Source organism: Numida meleagris, chromosome 3, assembly GCF_002078875.1.
Source record: "Numida meleagris isolate 19003 breed g44 Domestic line chromosome 3, NumMel1.0, whole genome shotgun sequence".
NCBI classification, from domain to species: domain Eukaryota; kingdom Metazoa; phylum Chordata; class Aves; order Galliformes; family Numididae; genus Numida; species Numida meleagris.
The window spans coordinates 18,377,331-18,399,228 of NC_034411.1; the positions used below are offsets into that span (position 1 = coordinate 18,377,331).

Genomic DNA, 21,898 nt, shown 5'->3' on the forward strand with positions numbered 1-21,898 from the left:
CCAGCCATGGGCAGGGCTGCCTCCCCACCCCCCACCCCAGCTCAGGCTGCCCAGGGCCCCATCCAGCCTGGCCATGAGTGCCTCCAGGGATGGGGAATCCACAGCTTCTCTGGGCAGCTGTGCCAGAGCCTCACCACTCTGCGAGTGAAGGATTTCTTCCTAGTATCTAATCTACATTAACCCTCTTTTAGTTTAAAGCCATTACCCATTGTCCTATCACAACACTCCCTGATAAAGAGTGAATAATATTAGTGAGAGAGGTCATTTTCAGGACTATACCTGCAAATAGACCTTATTAAGTAAAATTCACCTCAAAACATTCAGTCTCCCAGGAACTAGCTATCTGTCCTTGAGCATAGTTTTTTTTTCCAGACATCTACTACTCCTTGCAAAGGCATTGCCCAGCTCAACTTCCCATTTCTCTAGTGGCTCCCATTCGTTCCATTTGATGGCACCTTAGTTACACATCTGTGTCCTTGAGTCATCCATATTTCTGCTGCATTAAGTTGGGAGCACTAAAGGGCAGTTTTCATCAAACTGGGAAGACCTTCACACCTTCTACAAGGTCTTAATGAAAGAGAGAATGACTGTCATTCCGTACGAGACCTGTGATCATTTATGTACAACTAATACAGCGTGCATCTAACACAACCTTCAGCAATGAGCTGAAGAATCACTTTCAAGTGAGAAAACCTAAGACTTTTTGCATATTCACAGATATTCTGCAAACAAAAAGAGGAACTCCAATCACAGAAAGTATTATGTTGTAAGTTGTTCTGCATGCAGGTCCATTAGCAACAAACACATTGAAGGAAGTAATTATTGTGGTAAATTTATTGACAGAGCAGGAAAATCCCTTTGTATCACTTCTCTCACTCGCTTCACTTTTTGCATTGTTCTGCGTATACACACATACACACACACAGCCTTACCTTTGCTATCTTAGGCTCTCCACCTTCAGGCAAGAAGTACAACAAGACTTCACAATGAGGTAGAGGAGCTGGAGAAAGAAAAAAGGCTCCAGAGCAGCTCAGCTCCTTTAATACCTTTGTGGGTTTGGGTTTTTTTTTTTTTTTTTGGTTTTTTTTTGGTTTTTTTTTTCTCTTTCCTGTGGAGGAAGGGTGTGCTAATACTTAATAGATGACTGAAAGGCTTCAGGTGTGTGAGAAATCATGTGTTTACCACAGTGGAGCTCCACAGCTGCTGAGAGCCTAAAGGAGATTATTGCAAGGGAAAGAAAGAGTGGAAATTCTGTTTAGCCCTATTGGAAAGGCAGTTTGAAAGTTGTTTTTTTTTTTTTATACCCACTTCTGATCTCATCAGTATGAAGGCTACACCTACTACGATGCAGGTAGATTCCCTGAGAGTCATTTGCAGTAAATATGAGTCTAAACGAGCACAAGTGATTTGGCTGTTCTGTAACTTAAGCACCCTGGAGTATAGCTAGGAGTGTGCGTTGCAGAGCAGAATTGGCCACACAGAAAACCTGACAAAATGCAGCCCAGGAGAGTTATGGCTGAAGGGAAGAGTTATGGAGAATTAAGAATATACAAATAGACTGTCACTCAGTGCGTAGAAAGCTGCTTTACAAAATCAAAAAGTTTACTTTGGCATAGGAGTATTTCATCCCCAAAATGCTAGGGGCCTCTGGTGTGCAGTCTGAAATAGGATGGCTGAAATGGGACAGACGCGCTGGTGGGTAACATTGGTGACAATGGGTTTTGTTACAGGATGGAGAGTAAATTGGGCTTTTGAGCACTTTAAGATCCAATGAAAAACACAAGATGGGAGCCAAGCATATAGTTATTATTGTTGTTATAAGCAATATTACAACACCGATGTTGTCGTGAGTGAATCAGCAGATGGCAAATGCCTTTCAGTGAAGGCAGAGGCAAAATAATACGTCTGGTAGCAAGGGGTGAAGCTAATGATGATGTGCTAAATGAAACAGCCATTCAGCTTGCAGGTCAGGAAAAAACATTTGGGAGTCATTGTGGAAAAAACATGGAAAACATTAGCCCAGTTCAGAATAGCAGCAAAGGTAGAAGCTAAAGAGGTGGTAGTGTTCCTATACAAAGCTTTTGGTGGATCCCACCAGAAGCCATGCAGGATGGGGATGCTCTGTTCCTGATGCCAGTCTGCCTGGAAGGGTGGACTAGGCTCTCTTCATGAGCACATCCTCAGGGGCATCAGGACTTGAGGCTGAGGCCGCCAGGGGAGGTAATCTTGAGGGGATCCAAAAGTTCATTCTAACTGTGTGATGGGGATTAATTGCACAGCATGCAAAGGCTGCATGCCAGGATTTCATTCATTATAGTGTGGCCACTCTAGCTCTAGCTGGCGACCTCATCCCCCGTCTCCACTTTCCAATCAGCCTTTCTGACCAGACCCAAACCATTAGTGCAGAGGCAGTTGGCTTTTGTTTGCTTTTCTCCTGATCCTTTTTTTTTCCAAGTAGGCTCCCCTGCTAAAGTGTAAGAGTGCTTCGCTCCTTTTAAAACAGAAAGGTCTGAGCCCAGTCATCCACTAGCGACTCCTTTGCAGCCAGTTAGCCCACAAAAATAAGCAAACCGAAGGAAGGAGTCAGAGCCTAAGCCCTTTACGTGAGATTGATTGCAAAGTTGGTGGCAACATGACAGGCTGATTTGTGGTGGCTCCTCATAGCTTGCTTGAACTGTAAACCTCAGCCCCATTTATTTATTGTACAGCGGCCAGCTCGTCCCTCGTGCCCAGGAGCACTCAGCCCTGCAGAGGGATGTGTTCATGTGGGGACAGCCATGCCCTACTCGGCCCTGGGCTGCAGTGTGAGGACCTGGAACCCTCCATGGGACCGGGTTCCCTCTGCTGTCATCCTTCCCACTGATAGCCAGAGCAGCTGTTTCTTCCTCCTCGGTAGCATGCAGATTGCCAGAAAGCCGGAGGGGCCCACCAGCTCTTTTCCGTGCTTGGATCTAGGTCTGGATCTGCATTATATTTTCTTGAAACAGTAGTCGTGTAGCGGGTCCCTCTACCTTCCACACAAATGTGATTTAATGTCTTCCTGGGGAGCGGTGAGCTCATCTGCTTTAACATGGAATCGTAAGAAGGATTGGCTCCCCGCTTATTAATGTAATCACTTTAGACTACTTGATATGTCCTGTATACGGCTCGCGGGGTAGAGTTTTATAGCACATTACCGCACCTCCATATAAGTCTAAACTGGTCATAAAACATAATCACTTACTGAAAAAAATATATATATTAATGCTGCTACAACTAGGATGTACAGCGATTTTCATAGCAACGGGTAAACAAAGGCATTGGCAGAAGACCTATTCCTTTGCACAGAAAAATACAGATCAAAAGGAAAGCCATGTGCCCTTCCTCCACCTCCTTGTCACCTTCATCCCCAAAGCACCCACAGGCTCTGAGAAGAGATGTGGTGGTGGTGGTACCAGCAGGGTCACGAGCTGTCGACTCAGTCCCTAATCTTGTGGTGACATCCTCATCATGCAATCCCAGCATCAGCCTTGGAAACACTTTTTCCATTTATCTTGGAAGCATCAGCCCTTGAAGAAAAAGAACGGCTCTGGGAAGCAGGAACACACCAGCCCCACCAACACGTTGTTTGTTCTCTCCGCATATAGGTGAGCAGCATCAAGGCAGACTGATGCTGAGTAAAGCTTGTCTAGACACAAAATTAGATCAGGTTAAAAAGACTACTGTATTTCTGCTCTCTTCTGTTTATATGGCTCATATCAACACAGTATTTTAGTACGTGATGGCTATTTATGTATTTAACAGTTGTTGAACAGCTGTGCAAAGCACTGTCTGGATATTTTTATTTTAGTTTAAAAGTGAGTCAATATACAGTTATGTGTATTGTATGATTTAAGAGCAACCTAAATGACCCAAATTTAAACTGAAGTAAGTACACATCCAAGCCTTTTGGTAAGGTTTACTTTTATTAGTTTAAAATCACACCTTAATTTAAACCATACCCGCATCCTGAGTCCAGTCTTCCCTGGTATTTAAATAGCCCTTTTCTCTCTCCACACCTAATGGAAGGAAACTGAGGTTCAGGGCTATGGGACAGCTGGCTGTGCTGGGAGAAGGGTGTGAGCACCAGATCTCAGATCTCATCCCCTGCCCCAGCCCTTTCCTCCAGCATCAGCTCCAGCCCTTCCATCTTGATGCAGCTGTTCCACTGGTGGAAAACAGGGCTGAGAATGCACTGGTGGGAAAAATAAAGTGGTTTGGAGGTGGGGGGTGAGCATGGAGGCTGGGGGTCTTGAGCATCCTGGCCACAGGCCCATCACCCCATGGCTAAATGCAGCCAACAAGTTTTTAAAGGCAGTTTGTCAGCTCCCAATAAGGGAATTACAAATTATCTGCCCAATGAAAATGACTTTGTCCTTCTCAAGCACTCATACATACACAGACATAATATACCATGACATTCAGAGAAGGAAAGAGTATTCCTCCTCCTCTTCCTGTTGGTTTCCACATCTGTTTTTGTTTGGGGTTTCGGTTGGTTATTTGGATTGTTGGGCTTTTTTCAGGGTGAGGGTGGCTAAGTAAAAAAGCCGCTGTTTTATTTCCAGTGTCAATTTTTAATAGAAAGCTCAGCATGACACAGATAATCAGGGATCAGGGGCAGTGAGACAGCTCCTGGTGAGGGTTGTGGGGGGGAAATTACCACCTGATAACACTGCAGTAAATTGTTGCTTAATATTAATTGCACCATGTTTCTGGAAGGCTCTCAGAGAGAGCACGATGACAGCAGCAGTGAGGTTTTGTGGCGAGTAGGCAGCGAAGAGGATGGTTATTTCATACTGCAGTGAGCAATCAAATGTTGATTGGACCTGGCACCGGGGGAACTGTTTCCAAGTGAGAGCAGAGCATCTTTGGGCCTCCAGCAGCTGGCTTACATAGCAAGAAATAAGCACTTTCTCCTACCAAAGGGATCTGCTGGGTTTTCAGATGCAGAAGGCGAAAGCCCAGGACTTCTAACACCAATCCACATTGTTGGTAGCTTTGAGATGAGCTACCTTACTGGTCTGCTCTCAGCTTCAGGGCTGCCCTGGGCCTATAGAGCTGGCCAGAGCCTCCTCTCTGACACTGCTTTGCGTCTGTATGAGATGTTTCACAGCTATGCACACTCTTCTCCTCTTCTCCTCCAACCACCACCCCTCCTAGGGCTCTCTGTCTGTATCTCTGTGCCTTTGGAAAACACTGTGGTGTTTGTGTTGTGGTTTTCTTCTACTTGATACCTTACCTTTTGGGTACGTTGTTGTTCATCATGTTCATCACATTCATCATTACATCCTCTTGGCGATGCCCACAAGCCTCTCCCCACCAGATCCAGGCAGCAAAAGACCCTCCTTCTTTGAAGCAGGCTCTTCACACCAGCCGAGGCTATGACCTCCATCTCTCAGCTTCCATCTCTCGATCCTAGCATATGACACAGCAAGTGTTAAAATAAAGAGCTGCAGGCTAGCAAGAAAGGTCTGAAGGATTTTTATTAGCAAAAGACAAAACCCAAAACTACTTACGTAGATCCACCTTGCTAATAGCCAGGAGGTCTTTCCTTCGTTTGAATATAGCATCCTACACGGAACCCTTAGCAGCAGGACAGCTTTATAAACACTAGCAGGATAATTTCCAGCAGGGCTAAAGTAGAAGCAAATTTGCCGGAGCTGGAATAATGAATCTGTCATCACATGATCAGTATTTGCAAGTGTTCAAGTTTAGCTTATGATATTGTTTGTCTTGGCTTCAAGTCTATCACTTTTAATGAATACTTTGTATTTCAGAGGCATAGAAGTAAAGGAGTGTGATCTTCCATTGAGATTTCAACAGCCACCTGCTTTGGTAGCTTCTCACACAGCCCATCTTTCCATTTCTTGCTGTGCACAGGTAAGAAATGGAATGATCTCTGCTGTTTCAGCAGGTGGCTTTTGGCTGCAGTGTATTCGGTGTGCCAAGGTTTTCCTGCCATCTTACAGCAGAGAATCTCTGTGAGCAGGGTGAGATCAGCCCTCATGTGATAACATCAACAGCGCAATCCAGAAATCAAAGTTATGAGAAAATGATATCAGATGACAAGGCCAAGTGCAAGGTGCTGTATTTGGGTTGAGGCAATCCTAGGTATGTGTACTGTCTGGGAGAAGAACTCCATGAGAGTAGCCCTGCAGAGAAGGACTTGGGGATCCTGGTGGATTAAAAGCTTGACACAAGCCGTCAATGTGCATTTACAGCCTGGAAGGCCAATGGTATCCTGGGCTGCATCAGAAGGGAGGTGGTAGCAGAGTGAGGGAGGTGATTGTCCCCCTCTGCTCTGCCCTCGTGAGGTCCTAGCTGGAGTACTACATCCAGGCCTGGGGCCTCCAGCGCAAAAAAAGGTGCAGAGTTGTTGGAGCAAGTCCAGAGAAGGCCACAAAGATGATCAAAGGGCTGGAGCACCTCTCGTGCAAAGACAGGCTGAGGAAGCTTGGCTTGTTCAGCCTGGAGTAGAGAAGGCTCAGGGGAGACCTCATTGTGACCTTCCAGTACCTGAGGAGAGCTCATAAACAGGAGGGATAACAAGTTTTAACATGGGCACAAGGCAATGGGACAAGGGGGAAAGGTTTAAAACTAAAAAAGGAGAGATTTAGATTAGATAATAGGGGAACATTTTTCACTCAGAGTTGTGAGGCCCTGGCACAGCTGCCCTGAGAAGCTGTGGTGCCCCATCCCTGGAGGCACTCAAGGCCAGGTCGGATGAGGCCCTGGGCAGCCTGAGATGGTGGGGGGCAGCCCTGCCCACAGCTGGGGAGTGGGGCTGGGTGGGCTTCAAGGTCTCTTCCAACCCAAAATATTCTATTCTATGATTCTGTGATCTATGATTCTATGATTCTGTGAAATGGACCCACTCTGGAAACAAAACAAACAAAAAAAAAGCACTCAAGCATGAAATATATATGCGCTTTTAAGCTATGTTCCCAGGTAGTACGAGAAAATTCGCCCCAAAATATGCAATGAAAAGTGAGTACATCACTTCTCTATCCCTAGCTTTCTCAGCTAACATCGAGGAACATGAAGTTGAGGTTGTTACCTTGAATCAACCTTTGATGTCCTCTTAGGCATTTCAGATGGATCTTCACATTTCAAGGGACAAAATAAATCTGCAAATGATAATAATAGATCCCAGAAATATTTGTTTCCTATAGGTGCCTCATACCTTTTATCAGGGCAGACCCATACTTGATAGTGAGCAGCACTGAGCACCAAGCCCCAGGAGCCTGTTGTTGTGCACAGCTGGGCAGCACCAAGGCAAAAGCTTTTGTTACACTAGAGACAAGCTTATAAGAGCCAGAGCTGAAAATAATTCCACATTCCAGTGCAACAGCAGATTAAATAATTGCTCCAGAAAACGTGTAACAAGATACCTCAAAGAATGTTTTAGGAAGCTGCTTTAAATAACAAAATAAAAAGACAACAATGGGTGAAAAATGTCTATTTGGCCTTTCTGTCCTGCAGGGAGGAGTGGGGGCTCTCTTTGCCCCCTTTTTTTTTTTTTTTTTTTGATTACTATTCCACACCAGCCTTTTACACAGTGTCATTCAAGGAATCTCACCTGCTGCATCTTCTGTAATTTGCCTTTAAAATAATCTATCATGCCAAACTTAAAAAAAAAAAAAACAAAAAACAAAAAAAAAAACCTTAAAAATTGATTAAGCCAACACAGTGTTTTTCCCCAGTGGGCTCAGTGCTGTTGCTTTTCCCTTTTTTCCTCTGCTTCTTCTTCTACCAGCTATGTGGTGCTGCAGCCCATCCCCAGCCCTGGACTGAGATGGTGGATCAGGGCTTGAACTAAGATGGTGGACCAGGGTTTGAACTAAGATGGTGGACCAGGGCTTGAACTAAGATGGTGGACCAGGGCCTGAGTTAAGATGGCGAAGCAGGGCTTGGGCTAAGATGGTGGACCAGGGCCTTGGCTAAGATGGTGGATCAGTTCCTGGGGCTGTGTTGGAGTTTGGCACTGAGGGCTGTGTGGAACGGTCTGTGGGCACTTGCTGAGCCCCAGACAGGGCTCACAGCTTCAACAGCATGGCCACTGCCAGTACAGGGAGCCCCCAGCTCACCCCAACAAAAATGTTCATGGATGAACATCTACCATGACAATCCCCCATCTGTGTGCTGCCTGTTCTAGTCCAGCAGAGGGTCTTCTGAGCTGCGCCCAGTGAGGCATGGGAAACCCCAAGCCAGCACCCTGCAAGTGTGAATAGGGTCAGTGTGACACCAGGCAGGGTACGGGCTGCAGAGCTCTCTCTCCCCTTGACTGTCCCTGGGCCAGGCCTGAGCAGACGGAGTGCTGCAGAAACACGCTGAGTAAACGCACAGAGCCGGCATCACTAACCGCTGCTCCAGGAGGAAATCCATGCAATGAAAAAGTCATCAGCGTGGCTTTTTTTTATCCATTCCTCTCATTCCTCAGATTGAATTTCTTTCCATGCCATTCTTTCAGCCCCCCCTCACGTGGCTGTTTCCTTCAGAGCTGCAATATTGGCCACCAGCAAGGAAGAAAGAGGTGATAAATGATGATGCACCACTCTCATTATTCTGTAGTTTTCTCTGGGTGGATTTAGACAGGTCCCGAATGCAAAGAGGAATTAGCTGAGCAGGTAGGGAGAACGATGCAAAGTGAAATTCAAGACGCTGGAGAGCTGCGTTTCTCCGGAGGTCCAACTCTCCCCTCCACCCGAAGGCAGGAAGGAACGCTGCTCCAGCGGCAGAGTGAGCTTCTGGGGGTCTGCGGGGGGAGCTCCATCAAAGGAGTTATTTTCCCATAGACCAGGGCTGAGCGAACATTAATGGCTTTCTCCTGGTTGAAGGATAAATCAGCTATTCATTTATGACCCAAAGTGCATCCAGCAACCTTCCTGCTGTTCTACGAGGAACAGTGTTTGTGCTCTTTTTGCTGGAGCTTGGCTCTTACCAACGACCTCAGCTAACGGGCTAAATATTCCCCACAAAGCTTCACCGGCTGCGGCTTCACCAAAAAAAAGTTAATTAAAAAAAAAAAGGCCGGCCATGTGGTTCCAGCACATACGTACATGTAGAGATCCACATGTACTGGAGACAAAGTTAAGTGCAAGCACATGGTGCTTGCGTGGAGGAGCCAAGGCAGCATGTGAAGGTTGTTAGTGCTGGGGCAGCCTGCGTGGGGTGAGCAGAGGGGCTGGAGCGTGGGGTTGGTGTGGGAATGGGATGGTATATGGGACTGGTGTTTGTGGCTCTGCACACAACACTGGGGCATCCCATTAGCTGGACCTCTTCTGAACGGCTCTGGGTCGCCCTGTTTGTTTCAGTGGGAGCCAGCCTTGTAACAGCAGGCTGAATTATTCGCCTGTGCAGCGCTCCAGGCGCTGAAATATATGGGCTGCATTTAAGAAACTGGACCCCGCTGCGCCTTTGGCTGTATGCAAGCTGTTTGGGCAGAAGGTATAAATTGTAAAATAAGATGACAATATTAGCATCTTCCCTCGGCTTCCTCTCGCCGAAAGAAAACCACAGAGGGAACACTATTCAAGCATTTCCTTTATGCTTATAAGTTAATCAAGGAACATCGGGGAATGAGACAGCTTTATGGCTTTCCAGGAAAACGCGATACAACTCACAGCCACTGAGTGGTTTTACAGTTACCTCTGCAAAGCAGGGCAAGCAGAACGAAACGACAAATAACTAAAAATCCACTCTCGAAGGCTGGTGGGAAGGTGGTGGGAGAGAAATAACGTGCTCGGGACCTCCGAGCTGGCCGCCTGGAGACGGATCGAACGGCAATGAAAGCGCGGAGCATCGCGAGCAGTGTGCGAGGGGAGCGTGCTCAGCGCGTTGAGCCCGAAATGTACGAAAACGGAATCAAAATAGAATGCAAATTGAAGAAAATGGGATAAAAGCGAAATAAAGATCATTAAAATGTAATTTTTTTAAAAAAATAAAAATTAAACAAATAAATAATGAGGGTAATAAATCTCGGCTGTTTCAAAGTCAGCCAGCTCTGGACCCAGTGCCTTTAGCAGCCGCTGCCCTGCGCATCCCTCCTCCAGGCGGGGCTTTGCCCGTCCCCGAGCATCCCGAGGGGGTCCCGCGTTGCCCCCTCTCTGTCTCCGTGCCCCGTGAGGGCCGCGGGGGCTCTGGGCACGGCCGCTCCCCGCGGGCAGCAGCTCCGGGCTCCGCTCCCCGCCCGCTCCGAGGTTTTAGGGCCGAACGAGTTCACAGTTTACGCGCAGTAAAACGTCAATATCGCGCTAATGGCCGCGGAGAAAAGGCTCTTCGCAGGGATCCTCATAAAAGCCCTTTATTTGGTTTCCAGCGTTTTCTCGCAATCAATAAAGTCGGCTGTTATCTCCCGGCGCATTTCGCGGGGAGGTTTATTGCCTGCCGGGCGGCTTAAGGCCGAGACAGGAGTGCACCATACAAGGAAGGGACTCCCGATCGCCTCGGATCCGAGGCTCGGATTCATAAAATAGAGCCATCCATTACGCTGCCGATATCTGGAGCCTGCAAACGTACACAGACCGTAAATCGCCGCCGGCGGGGAGCGGGCCGGGCGCGGGGCTCCGCCCGCCGCATTCCTCCCCGCGCCGGGCGGGGGGCGCGGGGGTCCCGGCCCATCCGTCAGCGCCGCGATGACTCCGCGATGCGGCAAATGGGTCCTGTAACGAGGCGGCGGCTGACAAGGCGGCGCGGTTATCCTGTCCGGATGATGCATAATATTAGGATTAGGGCTTAGATCATCGCATGCTTTTAAAATCATCACCGCTAACTGAAGGGGAGTCGGGGAGGGCGGGGGGGAAGGGGGAAAGTCCTGGGGGCTGCAGGGGGCAAAAGTTTCCGTGTGGATAATGGTTATAGATGGAGGGATTTATGGCGAAGGGTGTGCACACAAATAAACGCATCTGCTGTGGCCAGGATAGGGGGAGGCAAGCCACCCGTGCTTCCCATTCCCATCCCATCACCCCCTCCTCCATCCCATCCCATCATCTTCACCTCGTGACCTTCATCTCACCAACCCGATCCCATCTCCCCGATCACCCTCTCCACCATCCCCATGCCTTCACTCCCAAACCACCACCTCCACTCCATCTCCCCCATCCCATCACTCCATCCCATCCCATCACTTCCACCCCCATCAGCCCCATCACCCCCATCCCATCACCCCCTCCACCATCCCCATCCCATCATCTCCACCTCATGACCCCCATCCCACCATCCTCATCCCATCATCCCCATCACATTCTCCACCATTCCCATCCCCTTACCCCCAAGCCATCATCCCCATCCCACCATCCCCAGACTCACCCCCATACCATCCCCACACAGTCCTCACTCCATCACCCCCATTCCCATCTCACCACCTCCACCCCATCAGCCCCACCACCATCCCCTGTATCAGCCCCCAATCCCCATCCCATCATTCCCAACCCTGTTACCCCATCCCACCCTATCACCCCCATCGCCATCCCGGGAAACCTCCCCCCGCGGTGCGCGTCCCACCCCGGGCAGCCCCTCGGTTCCAGCCGCCGAGAGCCACTGAGGGCAGCGCGGGCCGGGAGCGACGGCCCTGGGAGCGGGCACGGCCATGGGCGGCGATGGCTGAAACCTCTGATTTGGGGTTTGCCCGGAGGCTGGGGGTGGAGGAGGGTGGCCCGGGTTTTTTAAGGCAAGCAGAAATTTGATTATAGCGTACGGCAGCGCTCTGTGATTTGCGGCGAGCGGATTTCATTAACTGCGGCCCTTCGAGTTCCGGAAAACCCGGGCAGGGCCGCGGGGCCGGGGACGAAGGTGACCCCGAGGGTGGGCAGCAAACGGGGACTCCGGACGGCGGCGCCGGCGGCTGCAGGCTGCGGCGGTTGCGGAGCGGCACGGCTCCGGGCATGGCCCCGGGCACGGCTCCGGGCTCGGCTCCAGGCTCGGCTCCAGGCTCGGCTCGGGGCGGCCTCGCCGCGGCTGCCGAGGATGCTCCGCCGGGACCCGGCACCCCTCGCTCGGCCCACGCACGGCCCCGCCACCTGCTCCGCCGGCGGGCGGAGGGGGTTCACCACCCCGGCTGCCGGTTCGGTCCGCGTTTGGGGTCCGGCTGCCCGGAGAGCGCCGGGGCCGGAGCACAGCCCGCCCCGTCGGGGCTCCGAACCGCCCGGCTGCGGGAGCGGCACCGGCTCTAATTGCCGCCAACGAATGTCACCGGCAGAAGAAAAAACAAAAACTGCCTCCAAAGATCCTGGAGCAGATTTTGGCAAGGCTCCTAAAGACACCAATTAGCAAAGGCTAAACCCATTAATGAAGTGGCGGCTCTCTGGTTTCAGCCAGGTGGCGCGGATCAGAGCGGCCGTATCTGCCGAGCAGAGCTGCGCTCCCCTCCAGCCGGGACCTCACAGAGAACCTCCACATCAATAACGCGCTTAATGGAGCTCATTAGGGCCTGGGCCGAGGGAGCGGGGGGCAGCGGAGCGGGGGGCAGCACACGGGGGATCAGGGGGACCCTCACCGCCATCGCTGTGCGGAGCTGAGCTCGGAGCTCCCACCTCTGCAAAGGGACGGGGCGGGGGGGGTTGCTGAAGGGGAGGCTGTCTCCGCCTCATCTGGGAAAAGGGAAAAATAAAACAAGAAAAGGAAAGGGGAAAAGGAAAGCTCGGGCCGAGGTCCGCGCGGATGTTGAGCTCGTGGAGGCGGGCTGTGTGAGGAGCCCTCAGATTTCTCCCCTCGGAGGCACTCCGGCTCCGCAGCCGGGAACGCGCGCAGCCAGCGCTGCGCCTGAGTTATAGCCGAGGGTTCGCTTTATTTGAGTTCGCTGCTGTTTATTTAGGAAAGTGAATAAAGGTTTTGTGTAAACAGCCATTATTCCCGATGAGCGCCCCGCAGCCGTGAGGAGGGGGCGGTTTTGCAGCGGGGCTGCGGCAGGAGCTGACATTTGGGGCTCGCAGTTTGTCTCGCCGACGCCAGGCAGTCCCGAGGCGCGGGCTGCAGCAAAGCGCCGCGTGTGAGCGCGAAGCGGCGATGCCGAGAGGAGCGGGGCCTGAAAACAATTATTTTTTAAGACATCAGCCGAAGCCCGACGTTAAAATAAAACGCAAATATTTTCCTAAGGAGCGCGGCTGCTGCGGCGCGGCGGGAGGAGAACGCGGGGTTCGCTGCCGCTGGGCCCGGGGCCGCGGGCGGGGACCCCTCTCGCCCTTCCAGTAAATCGCTTGTTTTAAATATCGCCTCGCTCTCTCTCTTTTTTTTTTTTTTTCTTTCTCCCGTTAACGTGACCGTTCCCATTTCCGAGGCTGCCTCGAAGTCTTTGCGGAGCTGAGAGAGGTTTCAGGGAAGAAATCGGGCGAGAAGAACAGGATCTCGTTGAGCTTCGTAACGGGGGGAAATGAGGGCTCACTGCGAAGCTGCTCCCGAGCCGCACCCCGAGGGACCCGGAGCGCCGAACGCGGCCGCGCACCGGGAGCCGCGCCCCAGGCTCGGGCGGCCCAGAGCCACCCCCGGTCCCGTCGTTCTTCGGCTCCTCTCCACGAGGGCAGCGACCCTCCGCTCTGCCATCCCCGCGCTGCCCCGCGGCCCGAAATCACAGAATCAATCATAGAATCATAGAATATCCCGAGCTGGAACGGACCCGCTAGGATGATCGAGTTTGAACTGGCTCCACACAGCACCACCCCAAATTCGGACCATACGATGGTCAGGGCCAGGGTCGGCCGGGAGGGCTCCGTAAGGCCGCGGAGGGGTGTTGGGGGCTGCTGGGGGGAAACCCGACTCGAGCCCGAGTATCGGGGCCGTTAGAGAACGGGATCCGCGGGGCGATGCTCGGCGCTGCGCCTTCAGAGGCGACCACCAGCGTCCGAATCCGCTCGTGTTGGCAGAGCTGCGAGAAATAAAGCAAACAAAACGGGACCCCCCGGGCTCGCCGAGACCTTTCTCCGGGTGGGTGCAGCACCGCGTTGTGAAGGGTTCACGGGCTACCGCACTCCCGATATTCTCCGCGCTTTTATCCCAGCAGCTGGGCTCCCTCCCCACTTGGGACGGGCACGGCCGCGCCGCTTTCCCATCGCCGCGTGCGTGGCTTTGTCCACCTGCCCGAGTGCGCGCACAGCCGAGGCACGCGGATTTTAATGTTTTAATGTCTTCCTCTCTCCTCTGGAGAGGAACACCGTTATTTTCCCGGCGGCCGCCCGAGTTGCGGGGGCCCCAAAACAGGAGCGACGAGGGGAGATTTTTGGCCCTTCCGTTCGGATGCGGGCATCGCAACGGGGCCGCTTTCCCGAGGCCGGAGGCGAACAGCAGCTGTCCCCGAAAAGCCTCGCTCCCCCCGCAGAGCCTTCAGGGACGCCTCATTCACAACCCCTTCCCTGACGCACAGAGATCCAATGGGAACGGCACCGCAGACGCTGCGCGCATCCACGGGCGCAGCGGCACCGTTGAAAATCGCTCTGTGCGCTGTGGCTCTGCGCGCCCGTTTGCGCCTTATTTTCTGCCTCTCTCATCCCCTCTTGGCCCACCGCAGCCCTCCCGGCTCGCACTCTGCCCTGGCTCCTTTTTCCCCCCAAATGATTTTTGTCGACGGACGCTCGAAAATCGCTCTGCCTCCGCCGCGTTCTCTGCGCCCATGACGTCACGCCGCGCCCCCCGGGCTGTGTAGCGACAGCGTGACGTCACAGGGCGCTACCACCTCAACCCCCGCCCCGGGGCAGCCCCCGCCCCCGGACGCGGTTCGTCGGTCCGGGCCGATCCTGCACCGAAAGCCAAAGCCGCCCCAAAATATCCATGTCCGTAGGTGCACGCCGTCGGAGCTGCAAATGGAATTGGCGACTTTCTCGCCCAAGCGCAATTTTGCGTAGTGAAATCCGGTTGTTGTCATCACCTCCGCTCGCGGAGGAAGGGAAAAAGATTTTAAAAAGGCGAAGATCGGGAGTTGGAGGCGAGGAGCAGGCGAGGGGCAGCCCCACGGCCTCAGCCCGGCCAACAGACGGACGTGGTTACAAACCATAGCAAACATTTTATTTACAGGAGATAGATAGATAGATAGATTTCTATATTTTGTCAGTGCAGTATTTCTCGGTCGGATTATTCGAAGCAACACGTCGCAACCCAGGAGGATGTCGGCAAAAATACTTCACATTGTAAATTGTTCGGGTGTGGGGGAGGGATTTCGGAGCGCAGTCCCTCGCTCGGACTTTCCCAGAGAGGGCAGGGGCGGGAGAATAAAATTAAAAGATAATAATAAAAAAAAAAAAACTCAGGAAAACAACAACAACAACAACAACGAGAAGTCCCGCTCTCTGTCCCGCGGCCGGGCCGCGCTCTCTCCGCCCGGGGCCGCGCTCTCTCCGCCTGGGGCCGCAGCTCCCGCCCTGCGGCCGCTCCCCTCCGTGCCGTGCCGTGCCGTGCGCGGGGTCCCGCCCGAGCCGCGCTGCCGGCCCGCGGCGGGGAGGGGGCGTTCAGTCAGCGCGGAACTCCGGCGGCGTCGGGGCCGCCCCGTCTATAGCCCCTCGGGGCTGGCGGCGGCGGGCGGCGGGGATGGGAGGCCGGGGCTGGCGGAGGGCCTGCCGCCCCCGGCCTGGGGCTGGCTCTGCTCGGCGCCCTCAGTCCTTTCCGTGTCGCTGGGGGCCATATCGAGCGAGTCGGGGTCGCTGCTGTCGCTGTCGCCGTCGCCGTCGGAGCGGCTGGGGCTGCGCTCGGGTTCCCCCGCGGCGGCGGTGGGCGGCGGGACGGCCCTGGGGGCCGCGGGCTCGGGCTCTGGCGGCGGCTCCTTGTCCTTCTGGGCCTGGGCCTCCTTGGAGTGCCGCCACTTCATCCGGCGGTTCTGGAACCACACCTTCACCTGCGGCCGCGCCGCCCTCAGACGGGCTCACGGGGCTGCGTAACACCCGCGCAAAAACCGCGCAGAGCCGCGAGAGTGGGGCAGCGTGGGGAGGCATGGGGGACCGTGCTCATCTTCCTCATCCTCATCCTCATCCTCATCCTCATCCTCATCCTCATCCTCATCCTCATCCTCATCCTCATCCTCCTCTGCCCCCGCCCTTACACCACGAGGGTGATTTTCTTATTATTTATGGCTTTCTTTTTCGTTACTGTTTGCACGTTTTAATGACCACTCCCTGGGTTTGGATTTTTATTTTTTTTCCAGATTTTTTGTTTTGTTTCGTTTGTTTATTTGCTTTTTGTTTTGTTGTGGGTTTTTGTTATTGGGTTGTTTTTTTTTTTCCTCTCCTTCTCCTCCTTCTTCCAGGAAACTCAGGCCCTTGCTCAAGAAACCGCAGTGTTATACAACTCCGCGAGCCCTTAACAGCGGAATCATCGCTGAGCGGTGCGTAATGGCTCCGTTTGAGGCAGAGCTTTCGCTTCCCTTCACTCAGGGATTTCACAACGCGGGGAGGAAGAGATTTAGAGGGGAAATAAAAAAGAAAAAACGGGGACAGGGGCATTAAAAATACTGCTCTTCCTCGGAACTAAGTGCCTCCCTGGTGCTCGGCTCGGCAAAACGTGCGGGGCCACAAAGGAGAAGCGAAGGGAAAACGCTCTCTGGTTCCCTCCCCACCCTCGCTGTCCCCTCCCAAGCGCAGCAGGGAGCCCTCACCCCATACCTGGGCGTCCGTGAGCCCCAGCATCGCGGCCAGCTGCTTGCGGTCCGGCTTGGTGACGTACTTCTGGATTTCGAAGCGCTTCTCCAACCCTTTCCTCTGCAGGTTGGAAAAAACGGCCCTGGACCACGAGCGCTTCCTCTTGTAGGTCTGAGGCAGCGTGTCCTTGGTCAGCACCGCGTACGGCCCTGTGGGACAGACGGATGGACACGGGGAGGCCCCGTTAGGGTTCGCGCAGGGACGGAGCCCGGAGCCCACAGCCCTCAGCCCACAGCCCGGCGCAGAGCGGCACTGGCTGCCGTCGGGAGTCTCCTGCTGCCATCGAGGGGCTCACCCCGAGCAATTCCCTCTCCCCTCCACCCCATCTCTCCGGGCTCTCGCTACGGGACGGGGAGAAGCTGGATCGGGCCCTAAGGCGCTCGTCCTCCCCCCATGGGGCATCCCAAACCCGAGCCTCGCAAAGAAAAATTCAAATCATCATTCTATCATTATATAAAAAAATAACCATCTCTAGCGTTTACAAACGCGAGTCCCTGCGGGCCCGGTGCCACGGGGGGAGCGAGATGTACCTGGAAAAGTGTCCTGAAACTGGTGCTGAACTGAGCTCCTTGGGGCCGTGTTTAGGGGCCCCAGAAGGGCAGAGGCCTCGTTAATGGGCTCTAGAGACGCGAAGAACTGGCCGGCGGACGGCTGCAAGGCGGGGAGGTGAACCCCGGCCTGGCGGCTGGTACTTAATAGCGAGGTGAGATCTGCGAGCACAGAACAAGGAGAGCGCGGTTACGGCGCGGTCGGGCCCCGACGGAGCGAACGGAGCCCCGCGGCCCCGCCGTGCGCTCCCTCCTTCGGGCTGCGGGGGGAGGCCGAGGCCCTGCCCGCCTCGAGTTCGCTACTTTGAGGCTATCGCTATTTCCAAGGGGGGTGCCGCGGCGCGGGGTGCTTGGGGAGAGCCCTCGTTCCCCGCTTTTCTCGGTGTAAAGCCGCGGGGACGGGGAAAACAACCCAGCGCCAAGCACGCAAAGCGGACGCGGCGATTTCTCTACCTCTCAGCGTGTTGCCTTCCTTCACTTTGGGGTCAAACTCCGCCGACAAAATGCGGTCGATGCCGAATTTCAGGTCCTTGCTGGCGGGCGCCGGCGCCGAGCCTCCCGTGTGGCCCCCGGGTCCCCGCGCCGGGGTTCCCCCTCCTCCGCCCGGTGCCGCCGCCGCCGCCGCCGCGGGGTTGCGGTGCTGCGGGGCGCGGTGGTGGTGCGGGGGGTGGAAGGCGGCGGAGAGCGGCGAGAGGCGTGGAGGGAACGCGGCGGCGGCGGCCCCGGAGGGGGCGTCGGGGGCCACGACGGGCGTCGGTCGCAGCGGGGAGGCGGCGGCGTGGAAGTGGCCGCCGGGGAGAATGGAGCCGAGCGCGGCGGCGGCGGCCGCGGGCAGCCCGGGCGCGGTGTCGGCGGGTCCGGCCGCCGCCTCTCCGCCTGCGTGCAGGATGTCGGCGATGCAGAAGGACGGCTTCTTGGCCGCCTCCAGCGGGAAGCAGCCGCCGGCCGCCGGCCCCGCCGCCGAGCAGTACGCCGCTGACCAGAGGCTGAAGTTGGAGGCGTAGAAGGGGGCCAGGCCGGCCGTGTACATCCTGCCGCCGGCGGCGGGGCTGCGCGCCCGGGGAGCGGCTCAGCTGCCGGGAGCGCGGCGCGGGTCTGCCCGCCGGCCCGCGGGCATGGGGAGGGATGGCGGGGGCGGCTGCGGGGCAGCACTTGCCGGAGGGGCAGGGAAAAATAAAGTAAAATCAGGAGGAAAAAAAAAAAAAGAAAAAAGAGAAAAAAAAAAAAAAGGAAGAAGTCCCCAAAACTCGTGGCGAGAGGGAGAGAGCGAGCGGCGAGCGCGGGAGAGCAGCGGCGCAAAGAAAACAAAACAAACCCCCTTCCTCGCGCTGGGGAAAAAATGCACCCCTCCCACCCCAAACTTTCTCTGGCAGCGGCTCCCGGCCCCGCCGCAGCCCTCGCTCCCACCGCCCCCCGTCCGCCCGCGCCCAATCCGCGCTCCGCGGGGCCGGGACGCACCGCCCGCCGACACGCCCCGCCCTGCCGGGCCGGGATGGGCCGCGCTGGGCCGCGCTGAGCCGTGCTGGGCCGTGCTGGGCCCCGCAAGGTGTGACCCGCGCCCTCAGAAACCCACGCGGGACAATCGTGCCCGGTGAGAGCCGCGGCCTCAGAACGATTCCCCGCGAAACGCGCGTCCCTCCCGGATACACAAGCCCGGGCCGCTCCGTGACGCGTTGCCCGCAGCCTTGCGCGCAGCGGTGCGTCTGCGTGAGCCCGCGGCTGTGCCCCGCGCAGCGGTGCTGGCAATCCCATGTGTAGGGCTTCAGGGGGCTCTGCTTGAGCACCGCTTACACCTCAAGCCCGATTCGTAATTTTGGAAAATTTGGCAACCAAATGGCGCCCATTTTGTTCTTTTAGCATATTGCCACAACCTTCATTCGCTGGAATGTTTGGGAGACAAATCCACCAGCGCGGGCGTTGTGCTGATGCGCGGTGTCCACGTCTATCCCGACCTGGTGCTGGGGGAAACAATAGAAGTAAAAATAGAAATAGAAACGGGAATAGAAATAGAAATAACGACACTAATAATAAAACTAAAAATAGAGAGACAGATTTAAACACAAATACCGATGGAAATACAAGTGGAATACAGATAAAGAACACTTTTATTGTCGTTTCCACAAGCGGAGACGCATTGCTGCCGCTGTGAGCACGTCTGGACTCATACGGTTGCGGATTTGCTTTGGTTTTGTTTCAAAAAATTATTATTATTATTTTTGAAAATAGCACTCAATATTCGGCGCGTTCCCAGGCCCTGGCGGAGGAGCGGTCCCCTCCCGCAGGTACGGGGCAGCCGCTCTCCGTGCCCGAGGCCGAGCGCGCTCCCTGGGCGGGTGACGGCGGGCACGGCTTTGGTTTGCGCTGGGTTTTATCGGCGCCGTTTAAATGAACAATCATTGCCGAGCCGCGTCGAAAGCGAGGGGAAAGCGAGGCTGGCCCGGCTCCGAGCTTCTCCGGCGTCCCAGTTCCCCGCATCCCCCCGAGCTGCCGACCTCGTTGCGGCTCCGCCGCTCTCGCTCCGGCCCAAACGAGTCCGCGCCCACCCTTGGTCCCGCGCCCCGGCCGGGCCGTGCCCCCCCACCGCTGCGCCCAGCGGCAACGAACGCCGCCACCCTCGCCCCGTCCCTTCGCGGGGGGAAGTTCAGTCATCGCCGCACCGACACCGGGACCGCGTGTCTATCGGCAGCAGGGGTGGATCGGTGCTTTGGTTCGGTAGTTTCCCCCCTTTTATTCCCGGGCCACGCAGCGGTGCCCGCTGCCCCCGGGGCGCGCAGCGTTGCGCGGCCGCGCAGCCCGTGCGCAGCGGTGCCCGAAGGCTGCAGGAAGCGCGGGGCTCGCTGCAGCCCGGGTCATCTCCTGTTTTTTCGAGAGGTTCCAACTCGGACTAAATGAGCGGATGTGCCTGCGAGATTTGTCCTAAAATAGAAGCGGCTTCAGTATTTTAGGATACAGCAGAAATCCTTATTTCTTCCGGAGAAAAACTTCATAATGAGCGCGAGCACTTCCCTTTTCAATATTTGTGCAACTTTATCTCGACCAGCAAGTTGCTTGGGTGACGCAAATCCGCCCTTGTGTATTGCAACTACAAAAATAAATGCGAGGAAATCAATTCCCTTCTAGCAATGAAAACACAAATATACAGCTGCGACTTTCCCCTTTAATCTCGCTTTCCGAGGGACTCGAGGAGGAGGCAAATGGACTGGAGTTGATGCGGGTTTTTTTTTTCCCTTTTTTTTTTTTTTTCGGAATGGAGTCCCGAAGGACTTTTATTATTATTATTATTTTATTTTTATTTTTTTTTCCCTTGAGGCCGAGCGAGGAGGAGGTGGAGAAGAACCTCCGGAGCTCCACACGCATGCAGCCGGGCGCACCCCGCGCAGCAGCCTCTGCTCCTCGGCTCCGCTCGGAGCATCCCGCGATGGGCCGGGCCCCCCGCACCCCGTCACCCCCCAGCTTCTAGGGGCCGGGCCTCCCTCCGCCGCCCCCCGTCCCACCCCGGCGCTGTCTCTTTTAGGCTTAAATATGTCTCTTTCGCCCTGTCTATACCTATGGATAGAAACGCATAGATACAATCCATAAAAACTCGTGCTTTCTCTAGGGGACTTTGTTTTTTGATCGCTTCTCACGGCCCCACGGATCCTGCGGGTGCAGCGCAGCCCGAGCACCCCCGGCCCCCCCGGCCCACGGCCGCGCTCTGCCGCCACCTGCCGAGGACACAGCGCCGGGGCTGCGCGCTGCTCCGCGCCGCTCCGCGCCGGCACCACTGTGCCACGGCCGTTCACAGTTTTTCTTTCTTTCTTTCTTTCTCTTTCTCTCTCTCTCTTCCTTCCTTTCTTTCTTCCTTTCTTCCTTCCTCCTTTCTTCCTTTCTTCTTTCTTTTCTTTCTTTTCTTTTCCATTTCTTTCTTTTCTTTCTTCATTTTTTTCTTTCTTTTCTTGCTCTTTCTTCTTTCTTTTCTTTCTTCATTTCTTTTTCTTTTTTTCTTCCTTCTTTTCTTCCTTCCCTTCTTTTTATCTTCTCTGTTGTTCTTCGTTCCTTTCTTTCTCTTTTTCTTTATTTTTCATGAAAACCTGCAGCGACATCAATCCTATTTTTTAAAAATGTCAGGGCAATAACTAGCAGCTGGGAGGCAGCATCCCCACAGCCCCGGGAAAGGAAGCTGTGTGCTGTGGGACAGCCGGGTCAAGGTGGTCCCTTCCTCAGGGTTTCCTTGCTGTTGGGTCAGGCAGTTCTTCTCTGTGTGCTGGCCTTTGGGAAACCCATTTTTGGGCATTTGTAGCTGTGAGCCTGTGGTGCTGCAGGGTTTGTGTTTAAGCTGCTCAAAGTCAAAACACCAGTCTCCCAAATTTTCTCCAACCCTGCCTGCCTGCTCCCTCCCCCAGGGGTGTCAGCATGCAGAGGATTAACTCCACCTGGAAGAACAACTTTTCTGCTGCTGCCATCCCCCAAACTCTCTGCTTTGGCACTGCAGTCTCCATGGGTTACCCCACCTGTGCACTGCCTGAAGATTGCCCCTGGGATTTTCCAGGCCCCACAAGCAGAGAGGTCTGCAGAGAGCCCCTGCAATTAGCCCTGGCAGCTGAGGAGAGGTGACACGGCAGCAGCACTGCCCCGCTGTGCCGTGCCCCTGCACAGCTGCCGGGATGCACACACCCAGCTTGCTTTAACGGGGCAATTGCCATTCCTAGAGCAGGGCATTTTCCAATGGTTTCATTGGAG

The 21,898-nt window shown here is 54.6% G+C and overlaps 1 protein-coding gene across 2 annotated transcripts; it reads right to left on the reverse strand.

Annotated features, from left to right (window-relative positions):
- Positions 14,988-18,568, reverse strand: HLX (H2.0 like homeobox). 2 transcript variants are annotated; one of them, XM_021392796.1, is made up of 4 exons: positions 17,633-18,568; positions 17,162-17,341; positions 16,596-16,780; positions 14,988-15,832 (listed from the first exon to the last, which is right to left on the reverse strand). In XM_021392796.1, the coding sequence occupies exons 1-4, from the start codon at positions 18,207-18,209 to the stop codon at positions 15,491-15,493; spliced, it is 1,284 nt and encodes a 427-aa protein (XP_021248471.1). In that variant the 5' UTR covers positions 18,210-18,568; the 3' UTR covers positions 14,988-15,490. The 2 variants fall into 2 exon arrangements, with proteins under 2 accessions (XP_021248471.1, XP_021248472.1); XM_021392797.1 differs by lacking the exon at positions 17,162-17,341.